The sequence below is a fragment of the Corylus avellana genome, chromosome 2 (genome assembly GCF_965113065.1).
Source record: "Corylus avellana chromosome 2, dhCorAvel1.hap1.2, whole genome shotgun sequence".
NCBI lineage: Eukaryota > Viridiplantae > Streptophyta > Magnoliopsida > Fagales > Betulaceae > Corylus > Corylus avellana.
This window is the reverse complement of record NC_142491.1, coordinates 39,762,671-39,787,444: the sequence shown is the minus strand read 5'-3', so window position 1 is coordinate 39,787,444 and position 24,774 is coordinate 39,762,671. Positions and strand designations below refer to the sequence as shown.

At 40.1% G+C, this 24,774-nt stretch overlaps 3 protein-coding genes across 4 annotated transcripts; all 3 read left to right on the top strand.

Annotated features, from left to right (window-relative positions):
- Nucleotides 1-4: 4 nt before the first annotated feature.
- On the top strand, nt 5-18,490 carry LOC132166985 (Galactosyltransferase family protein). Of its 2 annotated transcripts, none has more exons than XM_059577864.2 (8): nt 5-293; nt 12,399-13,326; nt 13,685-13,920; nt 14,040-14,318; nt 15,014-15,142; nt 15,344-15,520; nt 15,610-15,717; nt 17,870-18,490. In XM_059577864.2, the coding sequence occupies exons 2-8, from the start codon at nt 12,555-12,557 to the stop codon at nt 18,074-18,076; spliced, it is 1,908 nt and encodes a 635-aa protein (XP_059433847.2). In that variant the 5' UTR covers nt 5-293; nt 12,399-12,554; the 3' UTR covers nt 18,077-18,490. The 2 variants fall into 2 exon arrangements, with proteins under 2 accessions (XP_059433847.2, XP_059433846.2); XM_059577863.2 differs by having other exon boundaries at nt 5-298.
- LOC132181931 (uncharacterized) lies at nt 1,529-4,864 on the top strand. The gene has a single exon (XM_059595154.2). The coding sequence runs from the start codon at nt 1,529-1,531 to the stop codon at nt 4,862-4,864; it is 3,336 nt and encodes a 1,111-aa protein (XP_059451137.2).
- A 2,783-nt stretch (nt 18,491-21,273) lies between the features above and the next one.
- LOC132167859 (Protein phosphatase 2C family protein) lies at nt 21,274-24,050 on the top strand. The gene is made up of 2 exons (XM_059578895.2): nt 21,274-21,652; nt 22,819-24,050. Exons 1-2 carry the CDS (start codon nt 21,443-21,445, stop codon nt 23,809-23,811), a joined length of 1,203 nt encoding a protein of 400 aa, XP_059434878.2. The 5' UTR covers nt 21,274-21,442; the 3' UTR covers nt 23,812-24,050.
- Nucleotides 24,051-24,774: the final 724 nt, after the last annotated feature.

Here is a 24,774-nt window from a genome sequence, read left to right as displayed (position 1 = left end):
ACAAAACATAATCAATTGCTAAAGACATGGATGTGACAAGCCAACCATCAAAACGACAGCGTTTCTTTTCACTCCCACCTACACGACCTTCACGAGCACATTTCTGAAGAAAGAACAAGTTGAAAGCAGGCTTGAAGCTGTAATGGTTGCCCCTCAAGGTCCCCAGTTCCAGAAACCTTAAGCTTAAAATTCAGAGAAACAAAGAGCTCAGTCTAGTTGGGTTTTGGTGCTCTGCTTCAGATTTGAGATCCTCAAGCTCTTTATTCTTACACACTGGAGGATCCATCATCCATGTATGGTATGCATCATGGTTCTATATCTTTCTGACGGCTTTTTTAAAGTTTTCCACTTATATATAATGTACTTGTAGTGATTGCGCTGTTTTTGGCTGACATTGCTAAGTTTAGAGACTTTTGAAAAAGATTCATAGTTGATAATGTACTTTTATTGAAAAACATATTATACAGAAGATTGTTAAGCAATTAGTGATGCAGTTGGATGATTGATTTGTTTGATCTGGGCCGTTCAAATGGTTGACTATCTTATGTTTGACAGTGTGTTAAATGTTAATGCTTCTGCTTACATTTAAGGAAAGTTGGCAAACGTTGATCCATGGGATTAGTTTCTTCTTACTTTTATAAAGCTAAGCCACTGTGTGGTTGTTGAGAACACAAAAGGAAAAGAAAGTAAATTTTGGGTTCTTTACTTTCGTTTATGTTTTCAGTCGAATACTTGAATTCAACTCAACTAATTGAAGTAGCTTTATGGGATTTAGTTGAGGAAAATTTGTGACACGGGTGTGTCCAGCAAGAGTCCACTAACAATCTCCCAAACTTCAGCCCAAATAAGTCCACAAGCCCAACAGAATGTCAAGGCCCAAATTGAAGAAATCCTGATGCAGTCTAGAGGGTTCTAGTGACTTCAAAAACATCATAGCCGTCCAGTACTTCATCATTTCGAACACATGCCTGGGTCTAACTTCAAGTTTAGAATCTTATCTTTCCAACTAAAAACGTTTCAGATCATTTGGAGTTGGGAGTCAAAAGTTATGACTGTTTCAAGTGGAGTGGTCAGCCTTCTCGGAATACGCATTAAGTAGGCTGTTTTGTCCCCTTGTCTGCTGCCCACGAATTAAAGATTGTTCTATGCCATTATTACTTGTTTTATTTCTTTAGAGACTTATCCTATGCTTAGAGGGCTGTTCTAAGCTTATATAATACTTGTCTGTGCAAGTGTAGGAATCAGACTATTGTGTTAATTTAAAAACCAGCCTTTGGCTTTTGAGAGGAGAGTTCTCCTTGTATCTCTGTATCTCTTTGGTGTGAGCCTTAGAGTGGTGAGTTTTCTAGTTCTGTATCCCTTATTATAAGCCTTTGGGTGGTGATATTCTATATCCCTTGGGTGTTATCTTTTGGGTGGTGAACTTCTATCTATCATTTGAGTGTAAATCTGTGTACTTGTTTTCCATCCTTTTTTCTGTCCGGTATCAAATTGGTATCAGAGCAAGGTTGCTCAAGTCTTGATTTCCATGGCTGCTCGTGGTCGTCGTGCTCAGGCTAACCAACCCCTAGCAGCTCCAGAAAGAGACCCGCGAGATATCGAAATGGACAACTTGAGAAGACAAGTCCAGCAGCTCCAAGAACGTTTACAACATTTTGAAGCCTCTGAACATGATGCCTCTCATCATGACTCGGAGAATGAAGTTTCCAGCGACGATGGAGAGGGGGTTAATCCTTTTCACCAAGCTCGTAGTCACACCTCAAGTGACAGCACTCCACCTCATCCTCGAAACATAAGACTTCATGGTGTCCAACGTCGTTACGATGTCAAGGTGGATATTCCAGAATTTGAAGGAAGAATGCAGCCTGATGAATTCATTGATTGGCTTAATACCATTGAGCGAATCTTTGATTACAAAGATGTTCCAGAACACCACAAGGTGAAGCTTGTTGCCATCAAGTTGAGAAAGCATGCTTCTATTTGGTGGGAGCACCTTAAGAAACAACGGGAACGTGAAAGGAAAAGCCGCATTGTGACGTGGGCTAAGATGAAGAAGGCTCTCAAGAAGAAGTATTTGCCAGATCATTATCGACAAGATGCTTTTCTTAAGTTCCACAACTTTCGGCAGAACGAACTTTCTGTGGAGGAGTACACAGCGGAATTTGATCATTCTATGATGCGCTGTGATATTGTAGAACCGGAGGAGCAAATGGTAGCCCGTTACCTTGGAGGTTTACGTTCCGAAATCAGTAATGTTGTTCAGTTACAGCCTTATTGGACTTACAATGATGTTTGTAAGCTAGCACTCAAGGTGGAGAGACAATTGAAGGAAGGGCGCAGGAGTACCTATCGACCTTTCAATCAAGGAGGAATCACCAACCGGGGGAGTAGTTCTACTGCCAAGACCACTCCATATCCCAAGAATACAGCTGCCAAACCAGCCAAGAGTGAAGCCAAACAACCAGCCAAGAGTGATGCTCATGCAGGTTCAAATCGCTCCAATAATTCTAACTCAAGTAGAAAATGCTTTAAATGTCATGGCTTTGGACATATTGCTTCTGATTGTCCAAATCGCAAGATAATCTCACTTGTTGAGGAAGACTTGGAAGATGATGGGGATGAACCAGTTGATGAAGAGTCTGAGGAAGACTTGACATATGCAGATCCAGGAGAGTCTCTTGTAATTCGCAGGATCTTGAAATCCACCTACGCAGAAGAAGATTGGCTTCGGAACAACATTTTCCACACCAAGTGCACCTCTAGTGGCAAGGTGTGCAATGTCATCATTGATGGGGGAAGTTGTGAGAATGTGGTGTCTACAACCATGGTGGAGAAGCTCAACCTGAAAACAGAACCTCATTCCCATCCTTACAAGCTTCAATGGCTTAAAAAGGGCAATGATATCCAGGTAACAAAGAAATGCTTAGTTCAATTCTCTATTGGGAAGAATTACAAAGATGAAGTTTTGTGCGATGTTGTTCCTATGGATGCATGTCATATATTGCTTGGTAGACCATGGCAGTTTGATAGAAGAACTTTTCATGATGGTTTCAAAAACACTTATGCTTTTGAAAAAGATGGGGCCAAAATTACCTTAGCTCCGTTAAGAATGTTGACTACACCTAAACCTTCTAAAGGGGAGGGTAATAACCTACTTTCTATATGTGAAGTTGAGAGAGTTTTAACAGAATGTGGGGAAGGGTATGCTCTAGTGGTAGTTGAAAAGAAAGACCCAATTGAAATTCCTCTTATCTTACAACCAGTTCTTGAGAAATTTCCTGATGTTATTCCGGAAGAGCTCCCACCGGGTCTTCCACCCATGAGAGACATACAGCACCGCATTGACCTCGTTCCAGGTTCTGTTCTACCTAACAAGGCAGCCTATCGAATGAATCCAAGAGAGCATGAAGAGTTGCAGAGACAAGTTGATGAATTGATCACCAAAGGCCTTGTGAGAGAAAGCATGAGTCCTTGTGCTGTTCCAGCACTTCTAGTACCAAAGAAGGATGGTTCTTGGCGTATGTGCATCGACAGTAGGGCTGTGAACAAGATCACCATCAGGTATCGCTTTCCCATTCCGCGGCTAGATGATCTCCTTGATCAGCTTCATGGAGCCACAATCTTCTCCAACTTGGATCTTCGTAGCGGATACCACCAAATTCGCATGAGAGATGGTGATGAATGGAAGACAGCTTTTAAAACTAGAGATGGTCTTTATGAATGGATGGTCATGCCATTCGGACTCTCTAATGCTCCCAGTACATTTATGCGTCTCATGAATCATGTTTTTAAACCATTTATGGGAAAATTTGTTGTTGTTTACTTTGATGATATCTTAGTTTACAGCAAATCTTCAGAGCAGCATTTGGAGCACCTTCAACAAGTCTTTCAAACTCTACGAGAGCAGAAGTTGTATGTGAACTTGAAGAAGTGTCGTTTCTTCACAAATAGCCTAGTATTCTTAGGCTATGTTGTTTCTAAGGAAGGAATCATGATGGATCCCAGCAAAATTGAGGCTATCACTAGCTGGCCTATTCCCAAGTCCCTTCATGACATCAGAAGCTTTCATGGACTTTCATCATTCTACCGGCGTTTCATCAAAGGCTTCAGCACCATTATTGCTCCCATCACAGAATGCCTTAAGGGAGGAACATTTAAGTGGACGGAAGAAGCCCAAAAGAGCTTTGAACTTCTCAAGCAGAAAGTAACAGAGGCACCAATCCTTGTGCTTCCAGATTTCTCCAAAGTGTTTGAAGTCGATTGCGATGCTTCTAATCTGGGAATTGGTGGTGTTCTCAGCCAAGAAGGCAAGCCAATTGCCTTTTTCAGTGAAAAGCTCAATGACTCCCGAAAGAAGTATTCCACCTATGACAAAGAATTCTATGCTCTTGTTCGTGCCTTGGAGCATTGGAGTCATTATCTACTCTCCAAAGAATTTATACTTCATTCTGACCATGAAGCTTTGAAGTACTTGAACAGCCAGCAGAAGCTCAACACACGACATGCGAAATGGAGTGAGTTTTTGCAAGCTTTTTCGTTCTCAATCAAGCACAAGGCAGGTAAACTCAATCAAGTAGCTGATGCTTTAAGTCGAAGACACTCTTTACTTAATACCATGCAAGTGCAGGTTGTGGGTTTTGAAGTTGTCAAACAACTTTACAAAGATGATCCTGATTTTGGCTGTGCTTGGAAGGAATGTTCTAATGGTCCTAACAACCATTTCTTGCTGCAAGATGGTTTTCTTTTCAAAAACAACCATTTATGCATTCCCCAATGTTCATTAAGAGAAGCCATTATCAAAGAAGCCCATGGAGGAGGTCTTGCTGGTCATTTTGGCAGAGACAAGACTTTAGCTCTTGTGTAGGAGAATTTCATTTGGCCCAAGATGGTCCGTGATGTTGTGCGGCACGTGAAGCAATGTCGAATTTGCCACCTTGCAAAGAGTCGCAAACAGAACACCGGACTATATATCCCATTGCCTGTTCCAAATGCTCCATGGGAGGATATTAGTCTTGACTTTGTTGTGGGTTTACCTAGAACCCAAAGGAACAAAGATTCCATTATGGTGGTGGTTGACCGATTCTCAAAGATGGCCCATTTTGTTCCTTGCAACAAAACTCTTGATGCATCTCATGTTGCTGATTTGTATTTCAGGGAAATAGTCAAGCTCCATGGCATTCCCAAAACGATCACTTCCGACCGTGATTCCAAGTTTGTTGGTCATTTTTGGCGTACACTTTGGCGAAAGCTTGGAACTATCCTCCAATTCAGCTCTGCATACCATCCTCAGACAGATGGTCAAACTGAAGTTGTTAATCGGAGTTTGGGAAACCTCTTGAGGAGTTTTGTGGGAAAGAACATCCGTCAATGGGATCTCCTCCTTGCCCAAGCTGAATTTGCCTATAATAGGTCTACTAGTCAAACCACTGGTTGTAGTCCATTTGAATCTGTCTATGGCCTAAACCCCATTAGCCCTCTTGATTTGGCACCAATTCCTACAACCATTCAATTTAGTGGCAGTGCTGATGAACGAGCCAAGGGAATCAAGAAGTTGCATGAGCAGATTCGAGGTCATATTGAGAAGCAAAATGAGAAGTATCGAACACAGGCCAATAAGCATAGAAAGCCAATGGTTTTCAAGGAAGGAGATTTGGTATGGATTCATCTTCGAAAAGAACGTTTTCCAGCGAAACGACGATCTAAGCTCCTACCACGAGCAGATGGTCCTTTCAAAGTCCTCCAACGCATTGGAGAAAATGCTTACAAGATTGAGCTCCCTGGAGAGTATGGTGTATCTGCCACTTTCAATGTATGTGACTTAGCACCATATGAAGAAATCGAAGAGACCACGGACTTGAGGGCAAGTCCTCATCAACCCGGGGAGAATGACACGGGTGTGTCCAGCAAGAGTCCACTAACAATCTCCCAAACTTCAGCCCAAATAAGTCCACAAGCCCAACAGAATGTCAAGGCCCAAATTGAAGAAATCCTGATGCAGTCTAGAGGGTTCTAGTGACTTCAAAAACATCATAGCCGTCCAGTACTTCATCATTTCGAACACATGCCTGGGTCTAACTTCAAGTTTAGAATCTTATCTTTCCAACTAAAAACGTTTCAGATCATTTGGAGTTGGGAGTCAAAAGTTATGACTGTTTCAAGTGGAGTGGTCAGCCTTCTCGGAATACGCATTAAGTAGGCTGTTTTGTCCCCTTGTCTGCTGCCCACGAATTAAAGATTGTTCTATGCCATTTGTTGAGAGGTTTTAAAGTATAGAGAAAAGAGGAGGCTATTCTAAGATGCATAGCCTACCTCACACATATTATATATAAGCTTTGAGAATACATAAATGACCAAATTGCCCTCATACCCTAATACATTCTTCTACATTCTTCTAACACATTCTTCTACATTCTTCTAACACTCCCCCTCAAGCTGGAGCATATATATCATATAAGCCCAGCTTGGAACAAATAAACTCTAACCGGTTACGACATAAAGACTTTGTAAACATATCAGCTAATTGGTCTCCAGACTTCACAAATACTGTAGATATGTTTCCATTGAGTATCTTGTCTCGGATGAAATGACAATCAACCTCAATGTGTTTAGTCCTTTCATGAAAAACCGGGTTAGATGCAATATGTATGGCAGCCTGGTTATCACAAGATAATGGGATAGGAGTAGTAGTCGAGAAGCCGATCTCCTGAAGGAAATGTTGTAACCATGTCAGCTCAGTAGTCGTATGAGCCATTGCCCTGTACTCTGCTTCAGCACTAGATCGTGCCACCACAGTCTGTTTCTTACTCTTCCAAGTTACAAGATTACCACCAAAGAATGTGCAATACCCTGTAGTAGACCGTCTATCTGAAGGAGAACCTGCCCAATCTGCATCAGTAAAACCTTCTACCCTGAGATGTCCATTTGGTCTATACAATATTCCTAGACCAGGTTGTCTCTTTACATAACGAATAATCCGAGTAACAGCTTCCCAATGTGAAACCCGAGGAGCCTCCAAGAATTGACTGACAACACTAACAGCATATGAAATATCTGGCCTGGTGATAGTAAGATAGTTCAACTTCCCAACTAGACGACGGTATCTGCCGGGATCTTCAAATAATTCACCTTCATCCTTTAGTAATTTCTTATTTGGATCCATTGGAACATCAACTGGCCGAGAACCCAAAAGACCTGTCTCTTCTAATAAGTCAAGTGCATACTTTCTCTGGGACAAGTTGATACCTGTTTGAGATCTAGCAACTTCAATGCCTAGAAAATATCGAAGTTTGCCCAAATCCTTTGTATGAAATTGATCCTGTAGGAATTGTTTTAATCGGGCAATGCCTCCTGAATCATCCCCAGTAATGACAATGTCATCTACATATACCACAAGGAGAATATAGCCAGCACTAGTATGTAAGTGGAATACTGAATGATCTGTCTGACATCTCTGTAGACCAAACTTCAATACCGCTTCAGAGAACTTTCCAAACCATGCCCGCGGTGATTGCTTGAGACCATACAATGCCTTTCTTAATTTACAGACATAGCCCTGAGACTCCCCCTGAGCGACAAACCCAGGTGGTTGCTCCATATAAACTTCTTCACTTAAATCCCCATGGAGAAAGGCATTTTTGACATCCAATTGGAACAAGGGCCAATCAAGATTAGTAGCCATGGAAATAAGAACACGAATAGATGAAATTTTGGCAACAGGAGAAAAAGTGTCATCATAATCAATACCATACGTTTGCGTATAGCCCTTAGCAACCAACCGAGCTTTCAATCTTTCAACCGAACCATCAGGATGAAACTTAACTGTGTAGACCCATTTGCAACCCACAGTTTTCTTATTAGGTGGTAAGGGAACAAGCTCCCATGTCCCATTGTGATGCAAGGCCTTCATTTCCAATTCCATAGCTTGCCTCCAACCAGAGTCAGATATTGCAGCCTGCACTGTCTTAGGAATAGAAACAGTAGAGAGATGGGAAATAAAGCAAGAAAATGTAGGGGATAGAGAACGAGTGGAGACAAACTGACTAATAGGATGTTGGGTAGTGCAAGAACGTGTACCTTTCCGTAGGGCAATAGGCAAGTGGTCGGATGGATGTGGAGGCAGCGGATCTGGAGACGATAAGGATGATGATGGCGGTGCAGGAGCTGATGGTCGAAGTCGGCGTTGATAGACTTGGAGTGGAGCAGGTTGGTGGTGAGGTAGCGAGACCGGAGGAGAAGGAGAGACTGGCACAGAGAGAAGAGGAATAGGCAGCGGAAGAGACTCGACATCAGGCTCAAGGGAAGGGTCACCCAAAGAGGTAGTAGCGGAAAAATAGGGGAGAGACTCAACAAATGTGATATCGGCACTAGTGAAGTAGCGTCGAAGAACCGGACTATAGCAACGGTATCCCTTTTGGGTTGTGGAATACCCAAGGAAGACACATTTAGTAGCACGAGGATCAAGCTTATCAAATCCGGGACCCAAATTATGAACATAGCAAACACACCCAAAAACCTTCAATGGCAAGGAGAATGGGGAGGAAGAAGGATATAAAAGAGAATGAGGAGAGGTACCATCTAAGACCGAGGAGGACATCCTATTAATTAAATAACAAGCGGTGAGGACAGCATCACTCCAAAATTGTTTGGGAACATGCATATGAATTAAGAGACAACGTGCGATTTCTAATAAATGACGATTTTTGCGTTCAGCCACACCATTTTGTTGTGGAGTGTGAGCACAGGATGTTTGATGGATAATGCCTTTATCAGACAAATAAGAGGCAAATGAATGAGATGTATATTCTTTAGCATTATCCGAACGCAAAATACGGATTTTCTGAGCAAATTGAGTCTTAATCATAGTGCGAAAAAGTTGGAAAATAGAAAATAACTCTGAACGATTTTTCATTAAAAATAACCATGTCATACGGGAAAAATCATCCACAAAGGTCACAAAATAGTGAAATTTATTGGCTGCGATATTAATTGGACCCCATACATCAGAATGAACTAACTCAAAAGCACTAGAAACCCTATTAACAACACGAGACGGAAACGAGACACGATGATGCTTGCTAAGCTGACAAGCTTCGCAAGGCACAGACGTCTCATGACGAAGACTGGGGACTTGATGCTTCAATGTAGAAAGGGAAGGATGACCAAGACGACAATGCCACTGAAGAGCGGAGGTCGACGACTGCAACGCATGAGAGGAAATTGTGGGTGCTAGATCGAGATAATAGAGGCCATCAACTTCATGCCCCATACCAATCATCCTCCTCGTCTTGAGATCCTGAAAAATGCATAGAGAAGGATAAAAACTAACTGAACAGTTAAGGGATTTTGTGATTTGACTAATAGATAACAAATTAAAAGGAAAGCCAGGGACATGTAAAACAGATAACAACTCAATGTCAGGACTCAGGTGGGTAGTGCCTAAACCAACCACTTTGGATAGGGAACCATTAGCTAGGGTGACACTTCTAGGTGATGCGACAGGATGATAATTAGAGAGGAAAGTAGACGAACCAGTCATATGTTCATTGGCGCCAGAATCGATAACCCACGGGTTGCTAGTGGAGGATAAAAGACAGTGAGATGCAGTACCTGACTGAGCAAGAGTAGCAGTGGAAGAGGAAGAGGCCTGCTTATGGGCTAAGAACTGAGCATACTCATCTTTCGGGATGGAGATGAGATCATTCTCAAGGGGTGAGCTTGGAGTACCAAGGGGTCCAGCCGGGGCTAGAGAACCCTCATGAGAAGTAACCTGATTGGCAAACCCAGATGGTGTGCCATGTAAGTCCCAACAAAACTCCACAGAATGATTGGTACGGCCACAATGAGTGCATTTGCGAGGCCCACGACCTCCAATGCGACCACCTCCCCGGAAATCACGGCCACCACGAAAACCACGACCACCTCGACTGCCACGCCCCCCACGGGAACCACCATAACTACCACGGGCAACAATAAATGCAGCACGATCACCAGTACGTTCCATGCTCAACAAAGAACCATGATCAGAAATAGTAGCACGCTGAACCCGAGAAAAAACCTCAGAAAGCAATGGGAGATCAGAACCTCCCAAAATCTGCGCACGAACAGACTCATACTCAGGTTTCAAGCCGAGAAGAAATCGAACCACATCCACATCTTGACGTTGCTTCTCCATTTTCTGCAAGTCAGTGGAGAGTGGCTGATACATGTCTCTTTCCCGACAGACGGTCACAACCTGATTGTAGTACTCATCTAAAGATTGAGTACCTTGTTCTAGTCCAAAATATCGTTGACACACCTCATAAACTCGAGTGATATTCCCAGCGCCAGAGTACATATGTCGGAGATGATCCCAAATTGCTTTAGCAGTAGGAAGATAGAGACATGAGGATCCAATGTGAGGTTCAATACTATTCAACATAAGAGATATAATCTGATTATCGGCCTGGTCCCAAAGGCCTTTGGAGTCATCTTCCGGAGATTGCTCATATTCGAAGTGAGAATACAGACCTTTTCCTCTCAAGTATACTTCCACAGATCGTGACCAATAACTATAATTTTTGCCATTAAGTTTCACAAGTGTCATAGTAGCCGGACCCATAGAGGCAGAATTAATTAAATCGGAAGGAGGAGCCATGATAATGCACTAACCAAATGCAAACAACTACACAAGTCCACCAACCAGCGAACTACCAAAAAAAAACCACACAAAACAGCCCCAACTCAAAGCAAAGCTTGCTGACAATGATGAATGCCAACCAAAAAACAACTCAAACCATGGTAGAATCGATAAAATACGTCAAAAACTGACCTGAACCGGACTGAAGTTGAGCAAAAACAGGTCTAAACCATAGTGAACCGGAAGAAACCGAGAGAAATTAGCAAAAACTGACCTGAACCGGCTTGAACCGGCCGGAAAATGGACTGAACCGGCCGGAAAATGGGCTGAACCGGCCGGAAATTGGCTGAACCGGTCTGGACAGTGGAGAACCAGAAACCCGGATAGCCTTATCCCGGTTGAAGTTTGGGATATCCTTATCCCGAATAAGCGACAGCAGGAACCCGGAGCCAAACACCCACTCGTCGTCTGTGAAAACTGCTGGAACCACGCCGGAAACTGCCAGACATCGCCGGAAAGTCGCTGGAGACAGCCAGACCTTGCCGGAACTGCGCCGGAGACAACCAGATCTCGCCGACGACAACCAAACCGTGCCGGCGACACCCAAACCGTGCCGGCGACACCCAGATCGTGCCGGAAAACAACCAACGACACCAAACCGTGCCGGCAACACCCAAACCGTGCCGGCGACACCCAGATCGTGCCGGAAAAACAACCAACGACCACCCAGATCACCACAGACAGCACCAACCGATCATCGACGACGACTTAAGGCCCATGGAGATGACGGCGGTTCATACCATCGGCGATGGGGAACCTAGCGCCATCTTCCACCACGGGCGTGAAGCCCAGCACGTCAACTAAGTTCAATCAGTAGCAAAAAAAAAGGAAGAGAACCGGGAAAAAAAAAAACCGATTAAAATAAAAGGAAGAAAAAAAAGATTTGGGAGAGAAAATAAGATATCAGGAAAAGGTATAAACCCTAGGCTCTGATACCATGTTGAGAGGTTTTAAAGTATAGAGAAAAGAGGAGGCTATTCTAAGATGCATAGCCTACCTCACACATATTATATATAAGCTTTGAGAATACATAAATGACCAAATTGCCCTCATACCCTAATACATTCTTCTACATTCTTCTAACACATTCTTCTACATTCTTCTAACACCATTATTACTTGTTTTATTTCTTTAGAGACTTATCCTATGCTTAGAGGGCTGTTCTAAGCTTATATAATACTTGTCTGTGCAAGTGTAGGAATCAGACTATTGTGTTAATTTAAAAACCAGCCTTTGGCTTTTGAGAGGAGAGTTCTCCTTGTATCTCTGTATCTCTTTGGTGTGAGCCTTAGAGTGGTGAGTTTTCTAGTTCTGTATCCCTTATTATAAGCCTTTGGGTGGTGATATTCTATATCCCTTGGGTGTTATCTTTTGGGTGGTGAACTTCTATCTATCATTTGAGTGTAAATCTGTGTACTTGTTTTCCATCCTTTTTTCTGTCCGGTATCAATTTGTGTCTTGGGTCGTTAATAGTAAATTTTAAGATCCAAATTAGGATATCTTTCCCTTTTTTTACACTTCACTCTGCAATAAAACTGAGCTAGGTTGGTCTTAATTTTGCATTTTGTTTTTATTTTTTCCTTTTTAGTTTGATTGGTAACATTTGATCCTAAGACCTAACCCAGGCCCATCAAAGCCTTTTACCACCTGAGCCAAGGCCTTGGAACTTCTGTTTTTGCAAGCTATTGATTGTTTTGTTTTGACATTTGAAACTGTCTTACAGCTCCCTTATGATCTGGAGTATATGATGATGACAGAAGATGACAACGCAAGAACTGGGTTACATACTTATTCACAATTTTTCCTTATGAAATGGATAAAAGAAGAGTTGTATGGTTTTTCTGCCTCATGTTTAATTTAGCATATAAGTTTGTTGAAAATGAAGAAGTGGTCTGGAGGAGTGTTTATCATGGCTCTTGCTATGATCATGTTTCTGGGTTACAGTTTTATGGGAATCCGGCCTCAGAAGCAGTCTGCATATAGTTTCTTTAGAAACCATCCGGCCAATGATTCTCATACAAAGGGCAGTGACTTCGTTAAGACTTCTAAAATGGAAGTGAAAAAAACATCAAAGCCATCAAAAAAGCCCCCTCTTATAAATATCGATGGGCTTGGTGATCTGTATGCTTCCAAAAGAATTTCTGAGGAAGAGTCGAAGGCCTTGCTTGTGTGGGCTCACATGCGTATGCTACTGTCGAGGTCTGACGCTCTGCCTGAAACAGCTGAGGGGGTTAAAGAAGCTTCCATAGCATGGAAAGAATTATTCTCCACAATTGAGAAGGAAAAAGCCTCCAAGTTTAGCAATAGTAACAACACTGAAGATAAGAATTGCCCTTACTCCGTAAGTACACTCGATAATACAGCACCGCATAGTGGAGTCATTCTTGAGCTCCCTTGTGGTCTAATTGAAGATTCTTCCATTACCTTAGTTGGCATTCCTGATGGGCGCTCTCGAAACTTTCAAATTGAACTTGTAGGCTCACAACTTTCTGGGGAGCCAACACCTCCTATTATCTTACATTATAATGTCAGTTTGCCTGGAGATAATATGACGGAGGAACCATTTATAGTTCAGAATACATGGACAAGTGAAGCTGAGTGGGGCACAGAGGAACGATGTCCTGCTCATGGGTCTGCCTACAATGTCAATGGTATGTTTCATAATAATTTTTTGTGGACCAGATTTGCATCCTGTGAGAGTATGGATAATGCAGTGTGACTAGTGCAAACCAATTTGCTTGCATCTTTTGCATGCACTCTGAACTGTATTTTAGATTTTATTGGTGACTTAGCCATACTCTCAGCATTTAATTTGGCAGATAACAAATATGTAAGTCACATTGGAAGACTTATTCATCTCATGTATTTCCCATTGTTGTATAATCTTTAGTCAGCATATTTTCAGTACTGATTGATCTTGTTCTTTAGCTCCTTTTTATTTCTTTGTTTAACAACTTGGAAGAATGGTTCTTGCAATTAATATCTAACATGTCTTGGCAAACTTTGCAGTTGATGGACTTGTTCTTTGCAATGAACAAATTGTTAGGAGCACTGTGGAAGAGAATGTAAATGTGAGTCATCCTAGTAATGACACATTGACCAATGTTCCCAGGGGAAGTGCCCATGGAAGCGCTAGTTTCCCATTTGTTGAAGGGAACCCTTTCACTGCCACATTGTGGGTTGGTCTAGAGGGGTTTCATATGACCGTGAGTGGAAGACATGAAACTTCTTTTGCATATAGGGAGGTAAGGTGTGAGATTACTTATATGAGACTTAGTAAAATGAGAAGCTGGGTAATACTTTGAAATTATGCATTTTTATAGGAGTGATCACTCTACCATGGATGCAATTTCTACCAATGCAGAAACTTGAACCATGGTCAGTTAGCAGAGTGAAAGTGGCAGGTGGTTTGGATCTCTTATCTGCCTTAGCTAAAGGCTTGCCTGTTTCTGAAGATAATGATTTAGTTGTTGATCTAGAGCACCTCAAAGCTCCATCAGTTTCCAGGAAAAGACTTGTAATGTTGGTTGGGGTTTTCTCTACCGGAAATAATTTTGAGCGTCGAATGGCGCTGAGGAGGTCTTGGATGCAATATGAGGCTGTACGTTCTGGGGCTGTAGCTGTCCGCTTTTTCATAGGCCTTGTAAGTGATAAAACACAGACTGGGTGGAGTTACTTTGTTCTTATCAAGATAGTTTTCATGCTATTGCATTTGCTCTGGCCTTCCCCAGTGGAAAATCTCAGGCTGTAATCCTCTTTTTCAAGTTATCTTGCTTGTCTGTTGAAGGAGGCTTTAGGTGTAATAATCATAAGTTATCATTTATCGGTGTTGGGCTTAGTTTTGTTAAATTGTCTGCATAATGTGTTAGTGGTTTCTATTGCCTGAAATTTTCAACCTTGTATTACTTTGCTAGGCAGACTGCATAGCTGAGTCAATTTCTAGAACCTTGTATTTTGTCGTTGTGTAGCTATGACTGACTTAATTAGGGTTATTCAATGGCAATTCCTTTCTTACAATTTTCCTTTGGGTGAGGTGGGCAGTGGGATTTTTGTGTTGATGGTGTGCCTTATTGGGAGATCTATGCTAAGATGTATCCCGCAGGACCAAGTCCATCTAGTCAGCCCTGCTTGATATGATGTTCATAATATGTTATTCTAGCATATATCTGTATCCCAATATTCTTATTGTTATGAATCTGGAAAAGAATGAAACAAAAACTGCTATACTGTAATACACTCTCTGGTTTTGAAGATGGGCTTTGTGGTTGTGCTATCTATCCATAATGTCACTTCATCAGAAAAATGGTGTGGTAACTTTGATATCTTTCTTACGTGCAGCACAAGAACAACCAGGTCAATTTTGAGCTATGGAAAGAAGCTCAAGCATATGGGGATGTCCAGTTGATGCCCTTTGTTGACTATTACAGCTTGATTGCTTTGAAAACAGTCGCAATTTGCATCTTGGGGGTAAGTTAAGCATATTCGAAGATTGGAGAGAGAAAATAATGAGATTGCTGCCAGCTATTTCTGCAAGCAAAATTATTCTCATAAAGTTTCCCCGATCTCTTTGCTTATTACTTTGCAGAATTTTGTTTTCCTTAATTGCAGATTGGAAAAGGTAAACTTCATAATTGAATTTTCAAAAAATCTTATTTTCTATTTATGCAGACCAAAATCCTCCCTGCCAAATATATCATGAAAACAGATGATGATGCTTTTGTTAGAATTGATGAAGTTCTCTCAAGCCTCAAGGGAAAGGCATCTAATGGCCTATTGTATGGTCTTATTTCTTTCGAATCAGCTCCACATAGGGATAAAGAAAGCAAATGGTATATTAGTACTGAGGTATCCATCTGAATCAAAACCACACTTTTAAATGAATGATATTTTGCTCTTTGACTTGACTTTGATATTTTATTTATTTATTTTTTAAGGAATGGCCTCATGCTTCTTACCCACCATGGGCCCATGGTCCAGGATATATTATCTCTCGGGACATTGCGAAATTCATTGTCCGTGGCCACCAGGAAATAGATCTCAAGGTAAAATTTACTTGCTAACTGCAAAGCAACTCCTAACATATAATTTGTTTAGGATCTGTTTGGGTTGTTTAGAACATGCGTACAATTACTTCATAAATAGTTAAAATTGCTCCTTACCCAAAAAAAAAAAAAGAGAGGGTAATTGTATCATAAGTCCCTAAGTCAACCCTTCAAAATTTAAAACTCCTTAGGTTTTTTTTTTTTTTTTTCAAAAATTTACTTCCTGGGTCAATGGAAATGCCAATAAAATTCCTGCCGTCAAATTTTTTTAACTTTCATTAATGTCACATCAGCATAATAATTTTTATATTAATTTAATTTAAAAGTTAAATATAAAAATAATAAAATTAAAAAAAATAAAAAATAAAAAATTGAAGGTCCACCCACCCCTGGCCAAAACAGTTATAATCAGCTTCGATCATTTGGGGAAATAATCATCACTTCTATCTTTCACAAATTACAAAATCATTTCAAGCAGGATTCGAAAAAAATTTGTACATTCAAAAACTCAAAAGAACTCAAATTGACGACGAAGAATGGATCAGATCCAAGGGGTGTAAACATTTTGAACGAAAGAAAGAAAGGAATTGGAATTCAAGCAGAAAGAGAGAGATGGGTTTTGATGATAAAGGTGTTGTCCCCGTTGGGTGTTTTCAGGGTTATGTGTGGGTTTGGGATTTGACTGAGAAGGGTGGAGGAAGGAAAATCAGAGCCGGCGAGAGCGGTGGGGTGGGGTTTCAAGGAAGATGGGTTTGGTCATTGGTGGTCTTCAAGTCTTGCCTTTATACTGAGCGAGAAACCCATTATATCATGCAGATTGTGAGAATATTATTACAGTTTAGGCAGCCCTTGATCGATGGGTATACAATTGATATAAACGCCAAGAATTCAGAGGGTTTTACAGCGTTTGATGTGTTCCAAGGGGACAACAAACGGATGAAGATAATACTCCGCAATGCCAGATGGCTTAATATCATGCATAGTTCGAGATTTACATCTCATAGCCGGCGAGAGTGGTGGGGTGGGGTTTCAAGGAAGATGGGTTTGGTCATTGGTGGTCTTCAAGTCTTGCCTCGGATTTGATCCATTCTTCGTCGTCAATTTGCGAATCCATTCTTTAAAAAACATAATTCGCAAATCATTTGTCATCAAAAATTTTTCGAATCCTGCTTTAAATGATTCTTTCCAAAGGGTTTCTCACTCAGTACAAAGGCAAGACTTGAAGACCACCAATGACCAAACCCATCGTCCTTGAAATTTTTTGAATCCTGCCATCAAATTTTTTCGAATCGTGCTTTAAAATTCTTCGAATCCTGTTTTGAATGTTTTTTGTAATTTATGAGAGATGAAAGTGATGATTGAAGCTGATTAAACTGTGCGATTTTTCTCTTTTGAGAAACCAGGCCAAATGTTCTGGCCAAGGGTGGCCGGAAGCCCTGGGGTGGGTTCCGGCCACCCCAAAAGGTTTGGGTGGCCAGGATTGGCTTCCGGCTACCCCTTCAAAAAAAGTTTAATTTTTATTATTTTATTATTTTTATATTTAATTTTTAAATTAAATTAATACAAAAATTATTATAATGACATAGCATTAACGGAAGTTAAGAAAATTTGACGGCAGAGATTTTATTGGCATTTCCATTGACCCAAATTTTCGAAAAAAAAAACTTAGGGAGTTTTAAATTTTGGAGGGTTGACTCAAGAACTTATGATACAATTACCAAAAAAAAAAAAAAAAAGTAGAGAGAGAGAGAGAGAGAGAGAGAGGGAAGAATAACAAATCTCATCTGTGTTGACAAGTCTTGAACTTCCTTGCAAGGACTGCTCAAGTCTGTAGATTCATTTAGGCTATCCATACGTGCCCAATGATTCAAACTTTTCCAAACAATGTGTAGTAGTAACAGAGGAAATAGTCAGCCAGATAAAGGGGCACTTGCACAAAGGGAAGCTGCGCTAGTTAGTTTCCAACATAATCAGGATATCACTGTTTGAGCTTTTCTATGTCGAAGAATCCTTTGAGTCATCAGTGTCAACATGATGCATGTCTCTCAGGAATTACCAAAATTGCCATAGAAGCCGTATTTTAGCTTCCTAACCCCTTCTTTCAGTTATGGCAATTTCTTCTTCTTGAAACTCTTCATTACACTCTTTTCAGCTTTTTAAACTAGAAGATGTTGCAATGGGCATATGGATTGAACAATTCAAGAAAAGTGGTCAAGTAGTGCATTACATCAACGATGAGAGGTTTTACAATGCTGGGTGCGAATCAAATTATGTTCTTGCACATTATCAAGGCCCGAGGAAAGTGTTATGCCTGTGGGAGATGCTGCAGAAAGAGCACAAGGCCATTTGCTGCGAGTAAATATCAACCTTACTGACAAATTAAACCCCTGATGAGCTCGAATCCTTCTATGTGAGAACCAAGTGAAAAGCAATCTGGCAACAGGAATTTGAATTGCAGTTCATGCAACTGTTGATATTCTTTGGTGCAAAAAGGATGGGGCCAAGTTCGTCCTCTTCTCTTTCTTTTACAGATATTCTATTCCTTTTTTTTTTTTTGGTGATTTTGTCTCAAATTATTTGTTCATTTGTGCGGATTGTTTTTGGCTGTTGTGAAGAGGTCAATGTTTAGTATCTGAGAGGCTGTTGTTGATTTACAAAAGCAAGTTGAAGAGCTTTTTGTTTGACCTCTTTGGGTCTATTTTTGTAAAAAACGGTAGCCTTTGGATCTTTTGTTCTTTTTTCCTTCAGAAAGCACAACGTAGTGGATTCACTTTCCAATTCTAATAATCATGGAACATTGAAGGGACACAAATTCCACAACATCTTACACTTGGCCTTCAAGCCAAGGTAAAACCTTTTGAGTGGTTGGTTTGATCCGTGAAATATGCACCACCCAGGCCTATGAATAATAATCTCTTCTCATATATTTATGCTCATTTTCCATCCATAAATGTGAATAAAGATTGCATGGTGGGTCTCATTCTCTCATACTCTGCTTTTCCCTGATGTGATGGGTCCAAAGCATCTCCATTGTGTTCCATCAATATTGATGACAGTTGAAGCCAACCAACCCACGTTGGCCTGCACTAACAATTTGGCATTTTTCAAGTGCAAGACCCAAAGAAAACTCTTGGAAGGCAAGATTTGTTGTACGTGATTCTTATGCAGACACGTACACAAAACAAATTGTACACGGATTCCCCCTGCAATTGGATTACCTATCCGAAGAAGATTTATTCAGAATTCTTTGTAACTGCCTGTCTTTTGCAATCAGACAAGCTAATTGTAAGAAGCTTCCGCCTGAGCACCTACTCAAACAGGCGGCCAAATCAAAAGTCTCGCCATTGTAGGAAATTTCTTGCAATCTAGATGGAGGATCCCGATCCAACTGTAGACATATGAATATGACAACGGGGCAACAGCTTAACTTGAAAAGATCAGGAACCTTCCAGCCAATAAACATTAAAAACCGGACAAGCAGGGTTGGGATACTAAAACGTGGCCTTATTTTCTGCCATGGAGACTAAAATTTCACGTGTGTTTTAGATCTAGAAGCATCACCAAGACGCCAACTACCCTACAATATTAATTTATTGCACTAAAAAGTCACAGCTGTTCTTCAAAATGCTCATATAAAATTACATAGGCGTGATAAATGCGTCTACTATTAATGTTCCAACCAAACCAAACCCCACACGAAAAGTGGCTTATCATCACATTCTCATTTGCAATATATATGCTAAAGTCAGCATCTTGATGGGTAGCGGGTTAACGTGTCGCTTAAGCTACTTTCTTTAAACTTGTTTGTTTCTATGGTATACCTTTCTTTAAACTTATACAGTAGAAAGGCAAAGGAAAAGGAAAGAGGGCTTGTGAGGGAAGCTGTCATTATTGGTTTTTGGCTTTAAAGAAATGAATTGGATGGGGTTTGTGTTTTGGTTCACACGAAGTGGCCGAGAGGCCTCATTTGGATCCGACAGCAGCCACTCAATAAATCCCACTAAATCAACCCACGTACGCAACCCCAGTTTTGACTAAGCATGGCACTATGAATGGTCCTAAATCATTGGTATTCAATGAAAATGACCCTTTTGGTAAAAAAACAAAACAAAATAAAATTGGATGACTCAAATCTCAACTGAAGAAACAAACCATAAATATTATAATATATTTTAAAATGGACGGAATTTTTTTCTAAACTGAGTCGGATGAATTTCTTCCGACTTAGTCTATAAAAATGACGTGTCTTTTTTAATAAATTTTATTTCAACTTTATTCCTATTATTAAAAAAAATATGTACATATCACATGTTTAAATGACACGTATCATTTTTAAATATTAAGTGAAAAGAAATTCTACCTGTACTTTTAAAATAAATATGCATTCACCGTCCATATCCTTGGTCTTCAATGAAAATGACCCTTTTGGGAAAAAAAATAAAAAACAAACCCCCAACGAACCACGAGTCTTATAATATATTTTAAGGGAATATTACATTCACCTTCCATTGAAAATCGTGTTGGCTTAGAGGGAACAATTGCGTCTACGTTTGTTTCTCCAACTATTATTGCCAACAATGTCTGTTTTATTCCTCGAAGATTTTTGACCTTATCATTCTAAAAGGGTTAATTAAATATATAATTTAAGTTTATTAAAATTATTTATAACCTCAAGACCTCACGTTATAATTTTTGGAGCAATAAATGGGAACTTCATATTTTCTTATTTATAAATTGATATGGTAGTTCAAATTGTTAGAGTACAAGCTAAACTCCTTTACTATGAGATAAAGAGTATCTCATTCTTGACCATGACTCTCCTTGGAAATTATCTTGTTAAGTGGTTGTTTTGATCTTTATCTCTAACACAAATGACTTTGTTTTTGTCCGTCACTGAATAATTAAATTTGATTGTGAAAGTAAAAGTATCAGGTAAACTTCAATGTCAATTTAAAAGATCATATGATACTTACAAGTTACGACATAAATCAATAAACACTTAAATTTAATTGCGACCAACGTGATATCATCTATTTTTAAACTTATGTTAGTGCTCTTTACCAATGACAAATTGCTTATTTTTACACAGTATATATATATAATAAGAGTTTTATAGCTTGCCAATAAAATAATAAAATAATAGTAGTATTATAGTGATTTTTTTGTTCTGATAGTATTATTGTGATTTGTTTGTGGGTAGTATAATAATAGTAGTATTTTTAATAAAGTCTTCAACAACATGCCTCTATTTTTTTTTTTTTTTTTTTTCTTGATAATTAAGGAATAACATGCTTGAGGAGGAACTCGACCGTGGAAGCAACAAAACCACTCCCGTTTCTAAGAGGAAAGGAAATACTAAGTCCCAAGTCAGCAGCGCCGCCAAGTAAAACCGAAAGAAGAAGGGAAGGGCAAATTGGTAAATTGGCAAACAAGGTAACACGTGTCAGTCACCAGAAGCTGTGGTACCGGCTCAGCCAGTCTCCACTACCCCCAATCAATTACCCTTTAAAACCAAAACAAACCCAGCACATGCGCATAAACATATTTCAATATTGTCTCCAGACTCTCTCTCTCTCTCTCTCTCTCTCTCTCGCACACGGTTTTTGAGAATTCAACAAACACAAAGCCCTTAATTCGCTCTCAATTCAAATTATCTGAATCCATTAATCCAATCCCAAAACCTTAAGCAAAGAGTGAAGAAGCCAGCAATACGACGCCGTTAGAGATGATCGTGAGCCAGAATATGATGACGGAGGCCGAGATTATCTGCAAGCAGAGCCTTCCGATGCTGGACGTGAAGTACCATCTGTGCGTGGCCACCACTACCCAAGACCACAACCTTCCCGTAGACGTGGCGCCATCCCATTCGTCGCCGATCTTTCACGAGCCTCGCGTCTCGGAACCGGTCTCCGACGATTTCCCTCGCTCCGATTCGGTAGGTCAGCCGATATCTTTTTTTTTGGTTTTCTTGAATGAGGTTATAAGTTTAGGATTGTATGAATTATTTTTGAACTCTGATTTTGATATTTGGGTTTTCTTGGGGTTTCTTGATTCGTATAAATGGACCCTAAGAAAACCCTAGATTTGTGGTGGTACAGAGTTCAATGAGGTTGTTTGTATAGGATTGAATAATTTATTTTTGGGTTCTGGTTTTTATGATATGGTTTTCTTGGGGTTTGTTTATTTTTTGAGGTCATTTAATTTCTAACATTGAAACCCTAGATTTGTATTTGTGCAGAATTCAATGAGGTTGTATGGGTAGGATTGAGTAAATTATTCTGGTTTTAATTTTGTAGTTTTCTTGGGGTTTGTTTATTTGAGGTAATTTAATTCCTTTCATTGAAACCCTGGATTTGTGGTGATACAGAGTTCAATGAGGTTGTATGTATAGGATTGACCAAGTTAGTTTTGAGTTATGGTTTTGATGATATGGTTTTCGTGGGTTTGTTTATTTTGGGGTCATTTAATTCCTATTAAAGTTTAGGCAAGATTTATTGCTGTTGTACAATCAGAAGCTGTATTATATACCTCGATCTTGGAGTTCCAAAGTTTTTGTGGTTTGATGATTGGGTGGGGTCATTTAATAACTATTATTGAAACCCTGGGTTTGTGCTGGTATAAAGTTGAGGCAAGATTTATTGCTGTTATAGTTTTTATTGGGGTTACCATTAGAAGCTGTATTATATATCTCGATCTTGGAGTTTCAAAGTTTTTCTGGGTCAATGAAGCAATCAATTGAAATAAGTGCAGAAAAAGTTTCAAATTCTTGGTTTCCTTTGTGGTCTGCCATAGTTATAGCGCTAAAACTTCTTCTTCTTCTTTTTTTTAATCTGCAAGATTCTTGATTTGAATCATGATGAGGTTTCTGGTTCTCGATTTTTGTTAAATTGTATTGGGGTTTATGTGGCAATCTGAATTTTATCAGTTCAATTTATGTTGTCAGTTAATTGGCGTTTATAGTGGGTATCTATTATATTCTCTATGCTTCCTTGTTAAAAGTTTTGTTCTTTTTATCTCTTTTAATTTTTTTGGACAATTGCCTTAGAATGTATCAAGTAGATATCTCTGGACGTTGACTTACCTTTGTACTTCTTTAATCAGGTTGTGGGTTGCTTGGATGCCGTTAAAGATGCCACTATAGAGTCTTCTGCTGCAAAGTTTGCACCAAATATTCGTTCTGGTAGCTATGCTGACATTGGACCACGGGAAACCATGGATGATGAACATATTCAAATCGATGACCTATCGGCCCACATGGGTTCCTTCTTGGGGTGTTCCATGCCAAGTGCTTTTTATGCAGTATTTGATGGTCATAGAGGGCCTGATGCAGCTGCTTATATCAAGAGAAATGCAATGAAATTATTTTTTGAGGATGCTGATTTGCCACATACATCTGATGTTGATGCGATCTTTCTGAAAGAGTTGGAGAATTCTCATCGAAAATCATTTTTACGGGCAGACCGTGCCTTAGCTGATGAACGCAGTGTCAGCAGTTCCTGTGGAACAACAGCACTAACTGCATTAGTACTTGGAAGTAATTTACTGGTTGCAAATGTCGGTGATTGTCGAGCAGTACTCTGCCGGAAAGGAGAAGCATTTGAGATGTCTCAGGATCATAAGCCTTCTTATTTACCAGAACAGAGGCGAGTTGTAGAGTTAGGTGGTATTATTAATGATGGGTATCTCAATGATCTCAGTGTCACCCGAGCCCTTGGAGACTGGGACTTGAAGTCACCACTTGGTTCTGCGTCGCCTCTCATTGCTGAGCCAGATTTTCAACAGGTCCTGTTAACCGAGGAAGATGAATTCCTGATTATTGGTTGTGATGGGATCTGGGATGTGATGTCTAGCCAGTTTGCTGTCAGCTTTGTCCGCCGAGGGTTGAGGAGGCATGATGATCCACAGCAGTGTGCCAGGGAACTAGTCGCAGAAGCATTACGCCTAAATACATCTGATAATGTCACTGTGATTGTTATCTGCTTCTCTTCCCCTAATCGTGATCGTGTTGAGTCATGTCCTCAGAGGCGAAGGTGGAGGTGTAGTCTATCTGACGAGGCCCGACGCAGACTGCAAAGCTTGCTCGAAGGCAACTGAATGTCAGAAATCATTTTATTTACTGATAGTTCTAACGAGAAAGGATTTTTATCTGTTTTTGGCCGTTTCAGATAGTTTAGAAAAATCGGCCAGCAGTTTTGTAGGGGTTTAGAAGAGAATTTAGGTTAACCTCTCCATTGGAAGCCATGTTTGTTGTGGCTACCATATTTGATGTGATATGCATTCACTATTACCTTGGTATTTAGGAGATTCTGTAAAACAACATTCCTTTGCCTCCTGTGAATGCAATTTGAATCAATATTGGTTTCACATAATTTTTGATAATGTGGTAAAGAGTGTGGTTGATTGTGTTACCTTGTTGAATCATATATCGGTTCTTCTCTCAATCATGCTTTTATATGTAGGTGTGATTATAGATTATTAGCACTATCAAGTGGAGGTTAGGTTGCTTTTGGATTGCCCATTTTGTATGGATGGATATCACTATAACCCATTCAAGTTCGGGAGATAACAAAAATCCTCAGCCCACAATAACCTCACACGTTTAGGGGAGCCCCAATCGTAATCGTCGTCCTCCACCAAACATCCAAATGCTGATGATGGTAAGGCATGTGAGGCCACCATTTTCTATGATTTATACATACATACATGAAGATGAAGTGGATAGGACTGTTATCCTGCTTCACGCCCACATAACCTCCAATCCCCCTGATTGCCCCCTCACCAATTAACATCCAAACCACCGTTGTTGGCTCCAATGGCTTAGATTCCCACTTTTATTTTCCAAATTATTTTTATCAACGATCCAGATTGAATGATGAATTTCCTTGACTGTTATTAACTCACTGAAAAGTCAAAAATAGCCAGCATCCAAGAATCATTAGCTCAATATCTACTATTTAGACTATGTATAACAAAATAAAAAATAAAAAGAGTAAAGGCCAACTTTCTCTGTCGCGTGATCTAAAAACCAACGGCTGAGATTGCATCTCACTTGTCTGA